A 17,424-nucleotide genomic window follows, 5' to 3' on the forward strand; every position below is an offset into this window, starting at 1 on the left:
CTGCTTGTCTCTCCAAAGAGACAATCCTCCTTCCTCCTATGTTTTTCCCCACCATTCTTTGAGGTGAGTTGGGCTGAGAATTAGAAATGGCTTCTTGTTTGAGGTGTTACTCTGCCCATTAAATATCTTTCACGGAGGGAAAAAAGACTTGGAGCGATCAATTCCCTAAGGAAACGCGGCAGTTGTTCAAAAGAGAAAGTAATGCCAAAGCCTCAGATTTTGCGAGTGCTATTAAAAACCCTGCGCGTCCATTTTTAATATTTGTATTGGAAATGTAGGTTTTGTTTTAAACCCACCTGTTGGTATATGGAAAAATGGGGTAGGTGTAGTCAGCCTGCACCAGTTCTGACATGTAATTTTCATTCTAACAGTTAAGTTGGTTAAACCAAGAGCTTTAGGTGACTATTGAAAAACAAAGTTTTTGAGAACCCAGTGCCGTATTTTAATTGACAACCTTTTCCAAAACAGCTCTCCAGACAGCGCAATTTTTAAAAGTGCATGTTATCAAAAACAAGCCATGGAATCGCTATGCATTCAGATGCACAAGTGGTTTAAGAGCATTACTTTTCACACAGCCCCTTTGCGTCTTCACTACCGCATTATAGTTTTATCTACCCCATTATAGTTTTACCAAAATCAAACTAAAAGGATCCCACAGAAAAAAAACTCAAGAAAATTTCCATGTCCTGCGTTACAATATTACCCAGACCAGAGGTCTTCAAACTTGGCAGCTTTAAGACTTGTGGACTTCAACTCCCAGAATTCTCCAGCCAGCATAGCTGGCTGGAGAATTCTGGGAGTTGAAGTCCACAAGTCTTAAAGCTGCCAAGTTTGAAGACCTCTAATCCAGACCGTAACGCTGCGACTTCCCGACAACTGTTGCCTCTGCTGTAGTTTTCACGCGCATTGACATTGCAACAGCCGCAATCGGGGTGAAAAGCAGACCGTTAATCAAACCGTGAGGGAGACTCCTCATTTTTCGTTCCTCTCTGTCTCCCTGCGCCTGCGCAAGAGGCCGCGTGCGAGCCTGCCCCTTTCGTGCAGTGGGACTGTTCTCCTAGCTACCGCCCTTGGGATTAATTTCGCTAAGGCGATGGCGGCTTCGCGGGCGCCTGGCGGAGGGAACAGGATGAAAGCCTTGGAGCTGTTGCAGAGCCTGCCTAGGGTCAGCCTCGCCAACCTACAGCCTAACCCTGGGTCCAAGCGAAAGGTGAGTTGAAGGTTTGCTAGGCTTCTCGCTCTCCGCTGGGCTGCTGCTGCTGCTGCTGCAATGTAGGCCGCTTTTGCTTTGGTTTCGCGGAAGCGAAGGAAAGCCAGGCGTCCTTCGCCACGTGAAGTCAGCCCCGGGGATTCCCTTCTCTCCCCCATCCCCTCCGCTTTGCTCTTTCTGTAGTTTCTGCTAGTAGTCTTTACCTTTGTCCCGCATTCACTTATCCTATATTAGTGTCTTACGATTTTCTTTCACTTGGATGTTTTCTCTAATCCTTTTTAAAAAATATGCTGATTTGTTCGATTGCCGAATAAGAATAGAATATGGAAGGAACCTTGGAGGTTCCTGCTCGGGCAGGAAACGCTATATCAGGGGTCAGCAATCTGTGGCTCTGGAGCCGTATGTGGCTCTTTCATCCCTCTGTTGCGGCTCCCTGTTGCTGATTGGCTCCACAATTGATAGGGCTTACGGTTAAGATAGGTAGAGGAAAAAGGATGCCACGCTAGGAGGAGACTATGGTGGGGGAACCAGACTTCCGGTCAGCAGAGGAGAAAGGACCCCACACTAGGAGACTGATGGGGAAACCGGACTTCCGGTCGGCTCCAGAATTGAACAGGGGCTTCCAGTTAGGACCTTTGTGGCTCTTTGAGTGTTTAAGGTTGCCGATCCCTTCCCTAAACCATTTGAGATAAACGGTTGTCCAATCCCTTCTTGAAAAATTCCAGTGTTGGAGCACCCACAACTTCTGGAGGCAAGTTGTTCCACTGATTCATTGTTCTAACTGTCAAGAAATTTATCCTTATTCTAGGTTGCTTCTCCCCTTGATCAGTTTCCATCCATTGCTTCTTGTCCTGCCCTTAGGTGCTTTGGAGAAAATAGTAGAGAATATAAAGTTGTTTCAGTATCTTAATGGTGGGGAAATGAGATATTTTACAAGGGTTTTTGTGCATTCATACTGGAATAGAGGTGTAAGGAATGGGATAACCTATGAGAACAAAGGAGTAAAAGAGAAGGCCGAAACTGAATTACATTTGAATATGAAATTCATGTTAACATATTTTTCTTTTTAAGTTTAAAAAACAAGGTCGTGGAAGATATAATCCTCCAAAGAGAACTGGCGGCCAAGCAAAATCTGGGTCACTCCCTCGATTAGGCTTTGAAGGTGGCCAAACACCATTTTATCTGGTTATTCCAAAATATGGCTACAATGAAGGACATCAGTAAGTTTGTTCAATTATTATATGTACAAAAATGTGAAATAACATCTGCTGGTGCTTCAGCTAGTGTTTGTCTTCATGTACATTGAATTGTCCTATAGGTGTAGTATTTGCATGAATCCAAGATGACCTTATATAATTGACAGATGGAAATGTTGTCAATGTACATATTTTCTAAATGGTGTCCAATAATGATAATAATTTATTATCATCTTAGACATAAAAGCTGGCTAGGTGACTTTGGACCAGTCATTGTTTCTCAGCCAACCCACTTACAGTTGTTATGGGAAAATAGGGGGTAGAAGTATTAAGTATGTTTGCTCATATCTATTAAACTATGTATTAATCTATATAATGGGATAAAGATTTTATTATAACTTTATTTTTGTAAGAATGTGAAATTAATCTATTCTTTCCCACTGGAACCCTTCTTCAAATCTGATTACAAATGACTTCTGAAACAACTGATAGTTGATTTTCACAATGAAAAACAAATGAACCTTCTGAGTATTTTGATGTACATTCATCTAAATTGTAATGATTAGGTTAACATTTTAAGTAGTGTTCTTAGAAGTGATAGAATTGTCCTTTAAAGTCTGTAATTCTCATAATTTCATAGCTAATAATACAAGGGACAGTTGAACGAGAGTGTGTATTCACAACAATTTAAATTAAGGAAGATATATTCATATATAATGTGTATCTTTAAGAGTGGCTTACTTATCTGTACTCACTAGAAGTATCAAATCTTTAATCCAATGAATAATCAGGGCCATAAATTTCATTCCAACATTATAAGAATGACATCTACCATGTAAGAAGTATATTGTTCAAAAAATATGGACATCTAAAATATTGAATATTCAATGTATTCAATATTGTATTCAGTATTCAATATTCAAAGTGTTCAACTTGAAATTAAGTAAATAATTTTACCAGAACATGATAATTTCAGGTCATCAGAAAAACACTTGTTTTAATTGCATTATAACTGATATTGTACTTCCTTTCTTTTATCTTTGTATTTGCAATTTATAGCTGTTAAAGAGAATTATTTAAAAGACTTTGTAAGAGGAATGTGTACCTTTTTATTTCTGAATTGTTAAGTGGCATGCGTTCTGTCAGTGCACAGTATTAAGCTGTCTTTGTTTTGCAAAACATGTTTGCCACATAAAGATATGTAGGCTTGAGTGAATCTGTAGGATTGCAGAAGAATATTCCATAGATAGAACAATTTCATCTTTCATTGAAGATGGTTGTCCAAGAACAATGTACTGATGTATTATACTATCAATATTCTTAAATTACTTTGAATTGGATTTACTTTCTGAATGTTTATTTTCTTTTCATTTCACAGTCTCAGACGTCAATATCCACCTATCAGTCTCAGAAAGCTGCAATACCTTATTGACTTAGGCAGAATTGATCCCACGCAACCAATAGATCTTACCCAACTGACAAATGCCAGAGGTGTAACACTGCAGCCATTCAAAAGACATTATGGTATCCATCTTGTGGAAGAGGCAAGTCTATAACATGTGTTTTAGAACTTAGTTTTGAAAGTATTCTCATTCCCCCAGCTCCCCACATTGATGTGTTGGTAAAACGTGGCTGCAGTAATGTAGTTATTGAACAGTTTCAATAATATTCTCAAACCACTGTATTTTTGTTTTGTTTTTTGTTAGTAATGAGGTTTTTTTCTCTAGGAGCTTTATGCATCTGAATATTTTCAAAACAATTATTTAATAGCATTTTAGAAACATCTACCCCCATAAAATGGCATATAATCAATCCGAAACGACCATATTCTTAAACTGAATGGACTACAATTTCAGGCTAAAGGCTATATTTGTCAGAGCTCTGTTACTGTTAGGAAATACCTATGTAATTTATAGGAATTATCTGGATAGGAGACCAGGAAGGCAGAAAATGAAATGTAATCATCCCCAAAGGATGATCTAACAATGAGTTATCAAAATAAAGTTACTTTTCTTGTGAGATGTTACTGTATAAGCATGAGAATATGAAAAGTATGGGTGATCCTCGGTTAACAATCACTGTTCAGTGACTGAACTTAAAGTGGCACTAAACGAGTGATACTTAAAACTGTCCTTGAGGTTCCTGTTGTTGTAACCTTGCGGTCACATGATTGCTTGACAGCCAGACTTGATTTTCCACCATTTCTATCCCGCAGTCATGTCATTGCCATTTGTGAACTTTCCTGCCGGTTTCCCACAAGCAAAGTCAACGTAGAAGCTGACAGGAAGTTGGAAGTCACAATCACAACAAAAATTCCAATCCCAGTGAGCGTTATTAAGAAATAACTAACTATACAAATTCTATAATGTTTTTCCTGCTTTCACACTAATTAATAATGTGTTGTACTTTATGTACAGTGAAGAAATATTTCCTTTTTAAAAAAAAATATATTAAAGAGTTTTTTAAAAAACAAAAACATATTTATTTTTTATTTTTATTTTTTTAATTTGATTTATATGCCTCCCTTCTCCGGAGACTCAGGGCGGCTTACAATGCGTTAAGCAATAGCCTTCATACTTTTGTATATTTATACAAAGTCAGCTTATTGCCCCCACAAACTGGGTCCTCAATTTACCTACCTTAGAAAGGATGGAAGGCTGAGTCAACCTTGAGCCTGGGGAGATTCGAACTTGCAGTAATTGCAGGCAGCTGAATGTTAATAACAGGCTATTAAGTCTGCTGCGCCACCAGGCTCTTACATCTTTACATCTTCTTTTCAACATCTTCGCATCAGTAATCCATATTTATACATTTTCTCTTTCTTATCTTAATCTATCTTTTATACATATATTTCTAGTATATCATATAATATATATATATATATGTGTGTGTGTGTACAGTTAATATTTCGGGTTTCTTCCCGTGTAATTGTAAACATATCCCTAAAAGGGTAGTAGCAACGTTTCGACAAAATCACATTCGTCATCTTCTGGCTAAAGTTCTCGGTTTGGTGCTTATGGGCAAACTGTGTGAATGTAACTGACGTTTTTCTATGAAAAGAGGCAAAGGTGCATTCTGATTGGTCAACAGTGCAGTTATATTCTGATTGGCTGATGACGTAGCTGTATTTTGATTGGGTGGAAGTGCTATCAAAATACAGTTACGTCATCAGCCAATCAGAATACAATGGCACTGTTGACCAATCAGAATGCACCTTTGCCTCTTTTCATAGAAAAACGTCAGTTACGTTCACACAGTTTGCCCATAAGCACCAAACTGAGAACTTTAGCCAGAAGATGACAAATGTGATTTTGTCGAAACGTCGCTACTACCTTTTAGGGATATGTTTACAATTACACGGGAAGAAACCCGAGATATTAACTGTACACACATATATACCTGTGAAAACTTACATAAACAAATTATATAGATATAGATATAGATACACTTTTAATCTAAATATTTTATTTACATTTAACATAAACAGGTACCTAGTTTCCTTTTCACAATTTATATCTTCCCATTTATTTCCATATTCTTCCACCTAATGAAGAAATATTTCCTAATTGAGTAATCCTTGTTTCTGGAGTTGTGAGTCGGTTAAAAACGAATATTGAAACTCCCAATGGAAAGACTCTATTTCTTCTTTATCACAGTACGACTGAATGTAATGATGAGTGCTCCAGAAGGCTTGTTTTCAAATTTAAACCTGATCCCAATTACAATCCAGACCACTATAACTTGTACCAGGTTGAATTTCCTGGCTGTCTTCAAAGACAGTACAGTACAAAATAAACTCCACTAATCCTGAAATAACAGGCTGATATCTTGCATTTTAGAATGGGCAGGTGGATGAATGATATTTTAAAGTGATGTTATGTAATCTAACTTCAGTTTATGTAAACTTACAGGGTGCTGATACTTTTGCAGCAAAAATAAACATTGAAGTACAGTGGGTATCTGAACTAGCCATAGCTGCTGTTGAAAAAAATGGTGGTGTAATTACTACAGCTTTCTATGATCCAAGGAGTTTGGGTAAGAATTTTCAATACATCTTCATGTCCTTTGATCTTGCCAAATATTGTTTAAATACATCAATCTGTCATTATTTAAAAATAAAAGCTTTGCAACAATAAAAAAAAGGATCTGTGATATTTTTCACCAGATTTAATCTGAATGTTAGTTTTCTAGTCTTTGCCCTACAGGTATCATTAAAGCAGAAAAATATGATCAGGTTTATTTTAACAGTACAATATACAAAATGTAAGGAAATGTATTTTGTATCTTGTGTTAATACAATTATTCCAGAAATTGGATTGTTAATTTAAAGTAATATTTTATCTCTTTATTCCATGTTTTATACATAGAGGTTCTTTGCAAGCCAGTGCTATTTTTTCAGAGAGGCAAACCTATTCCAAGGCGAATGCTTCCTCCTGAAGATCTTGTCCGTTACTATACAGATCCTGCAAACCGAGGCTACTTGGCTGATCCTTCAAAGGTTGCTGAAGCAAGGATGGAACTTTCCAAAAAATATGGTTATATCTTGCCAGATATTACCAAAGATGAACTTTTCCAAATGCTGAGTACTCGGAAGGACCCTAGGCAGATTTTCTTTGGACTTGCTCCAGGTTGGATAGTAAATATGTCAGAAAAGAAGATTTTGAAACCAACAGATGAGAAGTTGCTAAAATATTACAGCTCCTGAATACTGAAATTGGATATGCCATTTAATGTTTATATGTAATATAAATAATATTGAATCTGTTGTAAGAACAATACTATAATAAAATATGAACATTTTTCTGCATTAGAGTTTATTTTCTTTATGTCAGATGCAATTTTTAGTATGATCAATCCTCAGTGTACACAGACTTATTCTGTCCCATCCTTTAAATCACTTACTGCAGATTTCTGGGTTTTTTTCCTGCATTGCTTTCTTCTAGGAGTCCAGTAAATATGCCTTTCATATCCTTTTAGCTTGGAGATCCAGATAGGTAGCAAGTTTGTGTAATGGTTATGCTGATTTCTTGTTGGTGGTTCTATATATTTTTATACTTCAGCTGCTGAATGTGTATGTTCTTTTTTATAGTTATGTCTTTTGGTGATTTCTGTTGTTAGCCTTCCACAGTCAATCTGAGATAGATGAATGTATAAATTGAATAATTGACTGAATAAATATAGGATCAGATAATGGCATCTTAAATGTTTGAATAATAATTTAAAATACTGCAATTATTTTAAGGTATATCTAGTATAATTTTTTAAAAAATAGTGTTTAAATTATACAAAGATATTCTCTTTACAAGTGAGGCTTTCAATGTTTTGTTTTAAAGCACCAAAGCTTATTCTCTTTAGCAAGAAAACATGTTTGTGCTGTTCCATCTCCTTCTACTGGCTCACTTACTTTTATATTTTGATCGCTATATCAGATTAATAACTCCTTTATGGGCAACAAATCTATTTATGCCAAGGAATTGAAGAAGTAATGTTGGTATGGACAGTGTATGTATTTATCAATGTATATTTACTAGTGTACTCAGAATAAGAAAGTATACATCGTTTTCAGAGTTGATTCTCAAAGAAAGTTGGGGCGGGGGAAAGGGAATTCTAAGAGCTTTCTGCTAACTAGAAGTTCCATAAGCACTATAGGTATATATATATATATATATATATATTTAATTTGATTTATATGCCGCCCTTCTCCGGAGACTCAGGGCGGCTTACAGTGCGTTAAGCAATAGCCTTCATACTTTTGTATATTTATACAAAGTCAGCTTATTGCCCCCACAAACTGGGCCCTCATTTAACCTACCTTAGAAAGGATGGAAGGCTGAGTCAACCTTGAGCCTTGGAGAGATTCGAACCAGCAGTAAATTGCAGGCAGCTGTGTTAATAACAGGGTGCTTTAAACCACTGTAGTACCAAGGCTCTTCAGTTTTTTTAAAAACCATTTATTTGGTCACAGATTATCTACTTGCCATATTTGTCAAGGGGACGGAGTGTGTGCGTGTGTGTGCATGCATGTAATTCTTTTTAATACCTCTGCAGATGACTATACAGATATATGACTATTAGAGATTAAAGTATGGTGGAGTATCGGGTACTGGAATTCAGCTGAGTTATGCATCCCTACTTTTTGTTCATTTCATATGTTTAAATGATTAATGTCGGATGGCAATATTGATTAGTAAAGACTCGGATATATAGATTTTGTCACTTCTATGCTATATTGGACAGGTTTCTTTAAGGTGGTTACTTTAGTTAAAAAATAAAAGGCAATAACTAGAGCATAGTTAATATAATATTTCTTTTTATATTGTCCTGTCCTGTATTCTGATATTAGATTAACAAGTTATATCTGTTTTTGCAGGCGTGATGGTTTAATTTGAGAGAGAATAAGGACAGGAAAATATGAGTAGACTTCCCCCATTGGATAGCACAACAATTCTTTTTCATGAGTTGATTAATTATTGCATTCCAGAATTTGAGACATTGGACAGGGAAGCTAATTGACTGGCAGTAAGATCGGAAGTTACTCCTGCAATGAAGTGTAGGCAAAAGTGTCTCTCTCTAAAATATGTTTACATATGTTATAAAGAATAGAAGACTTATTTCCACTCAGTTCTCCTAGGTTTGATGAGCAAGTTGCTGTATGTGTTTAAGGATACTGTTCACCACATTCTTAATATAAAACATACATACTGTAGTGTTGTATTCTAAATAAACTTCAGGTGAAAGGGAAACTCTGATAAAATGATAATGGGGAAAGAATGAAAACAGGAAACAGATGTCTAGTGACGTGCACTGATTGGATAGTACATATTTGTCAAGCACCCTTGTAGTCACAAGGCAGCTGTATCCTGATACCAATTTTGTAATGCTATCAATATGTTAAAGAGCCAAAACTGCCACGTTCCACAGAATCCGGTTGTTTTATTTTAGAAAGGTAATTATGATCAACTAAAAATTAGAAAGGAACAAAGATGGCAATGCTATATTTAAGAAAAGAAAAACCACTAATTGTTTTTAAAATCCTCTCTTCAAATACTTTCTAGAATTTTATGATAGCATTATTTTATATATTAGTTTTAAATCACATTGCTGTAAAGAATTTCCTACTTATTACCTATCAAAAGCTTATCTGTTACCAGATATCTACCACTGCCCCTTCCGCCGGGTAATTTTTCATATGTTGACTTCTTTTAATACGAGCCAACCAACTCCTCAAATCAAAGAACTTGTCTAAAAGCCAAATCTGTTTTTCACAGATTCAAGATGAATTGTTGCTCCAGCTTTCCTGTTTTGTTGTATATGTAGAAATCCAAAAGTGCCATAACAGGAAAAGCAGTCGCTAAACTTGCTTCAGGATAAAGGACTTACCCTAGTTTTAGCCAATATATATTGAAGAAATTGTTGCAATGTTGTGAAACATTGTTTACTGAGGATGAGAATTGGCTTTGGGCCAAAAAGCTAACTCAAAAGTGAAGATTAGTGAAGAACTATAGAAATATTTGTTTCCATTGAGGTGAGTTTTATTATGTTGTAATTATATATGCACATCTAAATGGTTTGATCATTGGGCATACGCTAAATTTTAGGAGGATTGATAAGTCTAAGGTACTGCTAATGATGTATCGATTTCATTATCTTCCAAGCTGTCTTGTACTCATTCCAAAATGGAAAGAGGTGAATGTAAAAAGATGGCTTTGAAGTTTGTCTTTCAGAATAAAATTAATAATGAAAATATAATTGCTATGATAATATAAACAAATGTTATTTTTGTTTCGTCAGATCTCAGCTTTTCAATTCTGCTAATGGCTATTGGCATTTATTTTGGAGATGCTTTGTAATGCCAGTTTATAATCCTTGAATGTAGGCAAGTAAGTATTAAAGATGGCCATCACCAGGACAAAGAATGGGATTGCTTTTTATTTATTCATCACTCCACTGAACAGATTCTAATAAATAAGAATAAACATTTGAGGTATTTATATTAGAAATAATGGGTAATGAGACATATCACTGCAGTCAATACTGGCTCCCACTGTTGTCCTAAACTGTTGCAAATTTGTTACTGATTTCATTTGCTTCTTTGCGTGCATCAAGTGTGTGCTCTGCATACAAATATGGACTCTGCATGTCTGTGTTAATGCAAATCACAGAAAACAGCAAAAGAAATTAAAAGGTAAGACATAATAGAAAGCAAATATAGTTAAATCTGGTTTACATCAAGACCATTCTTTGTATCCCTCTATAACTATGTCCTTGCAAACCATCCTTGCTTCCACCACATTCACAAGCTGTTTCATACATAACTTTGCTCTTCAAATTTTTCATCTTTCTTTTTTCAACTCAGTTCAACACAATTTTCTTGACACCATTTTTACAAGTTAGGTGATGTAATAATCACATATTTTCTTAACAAAAAAATATTAGAGTTGGCAATGTGCACGCTCCAATTGCAAACCGGTAGTAAAAGTAAGTAGAACCCACCCCTGACATACATACTGGATGATAAGCTTTGCCTATCATATTCTCATTATCTAGTCAGACGGGAGAATCTGGGACAGTAAATGCCATCTTAGAACCATATCTTTGTTACTATGATTAATGAGCACAACAACCTGGCCATAGGTTTCACCTGTGGCTGAATTTGCCTAAATAATTCAGTTTATATCTCCTTTCATTTGTTGCCATTTTAGGCCATCTGTGGCTATCATTCTTACCTTCTGCTGAATGACTCCCAAACAGTATTTACAAACTTTACAAACAAGTATTCTCTTAATTGTCATTACCAGCAATGTGGTACAGTACAGTAATGTCTGTCTGTCTCCTAAGTTTATTCCCGTAGCACAATCTCTAACATACTAGGTTCCATTCCTCGAAACAATACAAATCAATCCTGTGATTCTTCAACTTCAGTTTCCAGTACTCTGAAATTACACGGGCTCTTCTCACCTGGTTCAAGAACAACCTCACTGGCCTTTTTGCACTTCATCTCATCTGTGAATGGGAGGAATGCAAACCGGACATTCTGAATTCTCAGCACAGAAGGTTTTGACTCTGTGGAAGTGCTATGCAGTCACTGGCTGTTCCTGGAAAGGTAGCAGAGGATAGGTGTACACTATGCTTCCTTTGCTATTTCTAATTGCTTCATCCTTACAAATTCAAACTTTCTGGCTGGTTGCATAATAAGGTGCCTAGAGCTGCCACATATTCTGAAAAGGAAAAAACAAGAATTGAAACACTGAAGTACCGTAACTTTCCCCTTGTCTCCTTAACGCCCTACTCCCTCAATCTGATCCAAAAGAGAGAGTTTTGTCTGATGGACATTCTGTTATTTGTATTTTACCTCTCTTTAAAAACTTAATAAAGTTGAATTTTTTTTTAAAAAAAAAAATCTGAGATGTTGGACATTCTGTCTCCTCCAGTTGAGGAAGAAAGGGTGACCAAGCAAAGTGGGAAAACATATTCCTTTCCCCTGCTGAGGTTTGCTATTATACTTTGTAAAGAAGAAATCTCTTCTCATCTCAAAACACATGGTGGCAGCAGCACTGTGCCTGGGGAGGAAAAGGCTTTTATCCCAGCCATGAGATTAAGCAAAGACATAGTGTTTGGCCCAAAGTTGTTTTAGCTAAATGAGGGCTTGATTTTAGACCAATCCTTATCCTTTTTCATTTTCAGACATTCTGAAGCCATATAGGATCATTATAGATGATTCAAATTCAAATATAAATAAATAAATAAATAGATTGAAGTCATAAACCTATAAATACTTCTTTTGGAATAAGTCCCATAAAATAACAAAATTAGCATTCAGCGAACTGCTCCCTTAATATCTAAATTTATAGGTATGGTAGACAAGTGCATGGCTTTTGGAAGTATTGGGATTATCATTCCTGAAAATCATCAGGATAACAACTAACCCTACTAATAAACAGTGCATGTACAGTTGATTCATATTTGTAAATACTTATTAGCTAAAATTTATTTGCAACTCCCAAATTAATATTCACAGTGCTTTCACAGTCATGTGTGGACATGCAAAGCAGCAAAAAAATTAATTGCCCAATACTGATGTTTCCAGTTGATGTTTCCAGCTGTAATTCAGTGTTCACAGTGACATTATAGAATGTACTTACTTTGAATAGCAAGAATTGCTTACATTATTTTGAAAATCTCGTGTAAGATTTTAAAATAAACCATCAAAGCAAAATAACTAGAAAAATGTGCATATTTTGGAAATCATAAAACCATTTGAAAAAGGAAGACATGCCAACAGTTTCAAAATGCAAGCAAAGAAGAATACTGTCAGATTATCTGATGGTCAGAACTACTAGTATTTACCTGTAGAAGGCAGAGAGATTTTATAAAAAAAGAAAAAAAGAAAGAAAGAAAGAGAGAGAGAGAAAGAAAGAAGAAAAAGAAAGAAAGAAAGAAAAGAAAGAAAGAAAGAAAGAAAGAAAGAAAGAAAGAAAGAAAGATACCCACAATGAACACCAGGGGAAAGTATTACATTTCATTTAACTTGGAGTAATATTTTCTTACTCCCTGATATCTTATATCTTATAATATCATCTAATATCTTATAAAAGGATGTTAAACTACCCAATAATTATTACATGTTAAAACAAAGTGATCTTTCCTAACTTTGCTAATAAAGCATGCCAAATTCTATTTGTATTCTGAAAAAACAGCCTTTGCGATCTTATGACTCTTAAATGTATTGACACCACAAGTCCAAGAATTGCTGGACAGTTACAATGCCAACTGGGAATTTCAAGAACTGGGGAAACTGGGAAGACTGCTTGCCTCAAATCAACATGCCTCGGGCAGTGTAGCTTCAGCATAATTGAGATGTCCTCCAGATTCACATTTGACTAAGCAAGTCTTCTGCTCACACAGGAAAGAACATTCAAGGTATGTTTTATTTTGATGGCTTTAGGTATTGTGACAAGGAGGGCATGACATTCATTATTCCAAAAGAAGTGTGGATAGGAAAAACAGCCTTGTTCGATCAGTAGTTAGGAAAATGGCAGTACCAGCCAGACCTTGAGTTAAATAGTACAGTAGTCCCCAGCAAATGTACAGGAGCTGATTAGACTGAAGATTGAATGACCACATTCAATAGTATCCCCAAAATGTGATCAAAACAGTTGACAGTGGCTGTAACAATGTAATCAAAGCTATGACCATTTTTATGTGTGTTGCACAATGATGCACAGTAAAAAAACAAAACTAAACTAAACTTTAACCACGCTGTTACAGCCCCAATACAATTTTCTTTTCCATATCTTTGGACAACTCTGATTGTATCTGCTCATGAGTGACAAATTGGCTTCCTGACATAAGACAAGCTGTACAAAGTGCTCTGTACTCTAAGAGATGGGCATGTTCAGTAAGAAGAGTCATGTGATTGCCACTACTACTCCAACCTATTTCAGGGCAGGACCTTATGTTCTGACATCAGCAACATCATGGTCATTGCTAGTAGCAGGCAAACAAAATTATCTGATAAAGTTTTCTTCTTATATCTTTAAAATATTAGATCTAGGACAGGGATTCCCAAACTTTTCAGTTCATGGTGCCCTTAGTGCACAAAGATACAACAACATAAATGGGTAGTGCAAACATTTAAAATATCTATGGCAACTTTGCGAGTTTGCTGTGCCCTGGCGCACAGCTGGAAACCACAGATTTAGGGTATTTTTCTATCCCTTGCATTTTTGGAGGCAGATTGAAGGAGCTGAGCGGTTTTCCAGTCTTGGGCAGAATTGTATTTTCACTCATAAATTACTGTGTGTCATAGCAGTACAGAGAACCATCAAAATGCAGGAAAAGGAATAAATCAAAACAACCACCAAAAAATGAGATATAAAAGCTAGTGTTATAAAATCTGATAATCAGATTATCAGGCAAAGTCCATCTCAGAAATCCATCAGAGATTTGTTTACAAAGGGAAAAACACTCCCGGTATGGCACAACTATGTTATGCTCTTTTCAGGGAAATAATTTGACATTTCCATCTCTTTGTGGTTGTTACCATATTTTTGGGAGTATAAGATGCTCCAGACTATAAGACGCACCTACCTTTTTGGGGGAGGAAAACAAGAAAAAAAAACCTGTCTCTACCTCCCAGCAATTTGCCTCGTTGCAGCAAATAGCCCATTTCAGCTTCAGCTTCAGCACAGCCTGATTAGCACAATCAGCTGATTGTTGGTTGGATCAGCCCCTCAAAGATCAGCTGTTTCAGGCTGCAGGGGTGTGGGGAAGGCTGTTTTTGCCCTCCCCAGGCTCCTAGAAAGCCTCTGGAGCCTGGGGAGGGTGAAAAATGGGCCTTAAGGGCCCACTGTGCCATCATGTGCTAAAAGGGGGGGGTACATGCGCAGGGGTGGGGCACATTGAATTATGGGTGTGGACACACACATGGGCAACTTCACCATGCTCCCGCCGCTTTTGGCACGCGACAGCAAAAAGGTTAGCCATCACTGCCATAGCCTATTGCTACCTCCATTTGCCCCATTTTCCGGTGGGTGGGTGGGGCTACATTCGGTGTATCCTCCGTTATCCCCTTCTGCTTTTGCCTAAAAATCTTTCCTAACATCAGGGTCTTTTCCAATGAGTTCTCTCTTCTCATTAGACAGCCATAGTATTTAAGCTTCCGCTTCAGTGTCTGCCCTTCCAAAGAACAGTCAGGGTTGATTTCCTTTAGGATTGACTGATTTGATTTCCTTGCAGTCCAAGGGACTCTCAAGAGTCTTCTCCAACACCACAATTTGAAAGCATCTCCTAAGCAATAGCAAATCTATTTTAAAATCTATCTTTTTTGTGATTTTAAATAATTTTACTTTTCACAGTGCTTTTATTGCTTCCATTTGCTGCCTTGAAATCATTGATAAAAAATTTCAAGGCAGCAAACATTAAATATTAAACCTTATTTTCTGTATTACATTTATTTGTATCCCACCTTTATTATTTTTACAAATTCAAGGTAGCGAACATATCCAACAGACATTTGTTCTCCTATTTCCCCACAACAATCACCCTGTGAGGTGAGTTGAACTAAGAGAGAGTGACTGGGCCTAGGTCAACAAGCTAGCTTTCATAGCTAAGGCAGGCAGGACTTGAACTCAAGAATTCCTGCTTCCTATCCTGCTGCCTTAACCACTAGTCCAAACTGATTTTATCAAACTTAACCACTAGACCAAACTGGCATTTTAGTATGTTTGCCCCCAAATGAAGAATAAACAGAGTAAGGACAAAGCAATCCCAACTGGACAGTTTTACTCAGTACTTCCACAACTGCCCTAGGATTTGTTCTTTGTGTTGTAACTCTTTAAGGTGAGAGGAAATCCAATTTGGTGTTATACAGGTAGTCCTTGACTTATGACCACAATTGAGCTCAAAATTTCTGTTGCTAAATGAGACATTTGTTAACTGAATTTTGCTCTATTTTTACAACTTTTCTTTCAACAGTTGTTAAGTGAATCACTGCACTTGTTAAGTTAGTAATATGTTTGTTACGTAAATATGGCTTCCACATTGACTTTGCTTGAGAGTAGGTCGCAAAAGGTGATCACATAATCCCAGAACACTACAACCATCATAAGTATGAGTCAATTGCCAACTGTCTGAATTTTGATCACATACTGTAATCGTGGGGATATTGAAACGGTCGTAAATTTGAAAAACAGTTATAAATCACTTTTTTCAGTGCCGTTGTAACTTTGAACAGTCACTAAGTGAACCGTATAAGTCAAGGACTACCTTTAATTGAGGCATCAGTTTAGAAACTGTGAGTTCTAGTCCTGCCATGGGCACTGAGCCAGCTGGGTGACTTTGGGCCAGTCACTTTCACTCAGCCCTAGGAAGGAGGCAATGGCGAACTAATTCTGAAAAATCTTCCAAGAAAACTGCAGGGAATTGTTCAGGCAGTCTATGAGATTCAGATTATGGCATAGGAATACTCTTACTTTCTCTTGCCAAAGTGATAGGAATGAGTTCAACTAATGCATAGTTGCTTCAATGAGTATTCCGCCTCTTTTTAAAAATAGATATGATCTAGCACCAAGCCAATCCATTTCTAATATCTTTTTTAAATGGAAAATTCATTTAAACGTATTCTTTTTCTGCAACTCCACTCGCATTTCTTGAATAGGAACAGGAACCGGCAGAAACAGCATACATTGAATGGCACAATCAAGTAGCTGGCATAGTGTACAGGAACATTTGCATAGCATATGGGCTAGACTCTCCAAAGACCAGATGGGAGATTCCACAGAAGTTTCTGGAGAATAGTAGCGCTTAGATTCTGTGGGACATCCTTATCCAGACCGGCAGGCAGGGAATGGCCAATCAACCAGACATTGTGGCAGTAAATAAAGACCAATAGGCAGTGCTGGTGATAGATAAAGTGGTGGCAAGTATGAGAAGCTGAAGAAGTACCAGGGCCTGAAGCAGGAATTAGAGAGGATGTGGAAAGTAAGGATCAGATTGACTGCAGTAACAGGTAACAGTAACAGAGTTGGAAATGACCTTGGAGGTCATCTAGTCCAACCCCCTGCTGACACAGGAAACCTATACTAGGGATTCGAACCGCGAACTGCCGACCTTTCTGACCTTTCTGATCAACAAGCTCAGTGTCTTAGCCACTGAGCCATCTAGCCAGACAGTAAGGCAAGGAGCACTCAGGATTGTGATTCCTAAACTGGGAGAGTGGCTCAAACAGATCTCAGGAACATCATAACTCCCTTTCCAGAAGAGTACAGTTCTAGGTACGAAATCCTCAAAGTCCCAGGCCTTTGAAGAAGACATACTACCTCACTAGGGGTGAGAAGGGAATGTTTTATATATAAAATTCCAATAGCCTCAACCTCATGTATCATGATTTCTCTTTAACAAGTACCCAGATTAATGTAAAGTTTTTGTTGTTTTATTAACATCTTAGAGTTGCCAATGCAATTAAAGTGGTCTAAAATTTATCGTTGTTGTTTTTCATTGTCTTCTTACCCTAAATGA

The 17,424-nt window shown here is 36.9% G+C and overlaps 1 protein-coding gene across 1 annotated transcript; it reads left to right on the top strand.

The window, feature by feature from the left end:
• The first annotated feature begins 829 nt into the window (after positions 1–829).
• MRPL15 (mitochondrial ribosomal protein L15) lies at positions 830–7,213 on the top strand. Its single transcript, XM_060681976.2, has 5 exons — positions 830–1,210; positions 2,282–2,430; positions 3,785–3,950; positions 6,318–6,441; positions 6,774–7,213. Exons 1-5 carry the CDS (start codon positions 1,094–1,096, stop codon positions 7,109–7,111), a joined length of 894 nt encoding a protein of 297 aa, XP_060537959.1. The 5' UTR covers positions 830–1,093; the 3' UTR covers positions 7,112–7,213.
• The last annotated feature ends 10,211 nt before the right edge of the window (positions 7,214–17,424 follow it).

This window comes from Pantherophis guttatus, chromosome 3, assembly GCF_059756535.1.
Source record: "Pantherophis guttatus breed Tessera chromosome 3, ASM5975653v1, whole genome shotgun sequence".
Taxonomy (NCBI): domain Eukaryota; kingdom Metazoa; phylum Chordata; class Lepidosauria; order Squamata; family Colubridae; genus Pantherophis; species Pantherophis guttatus.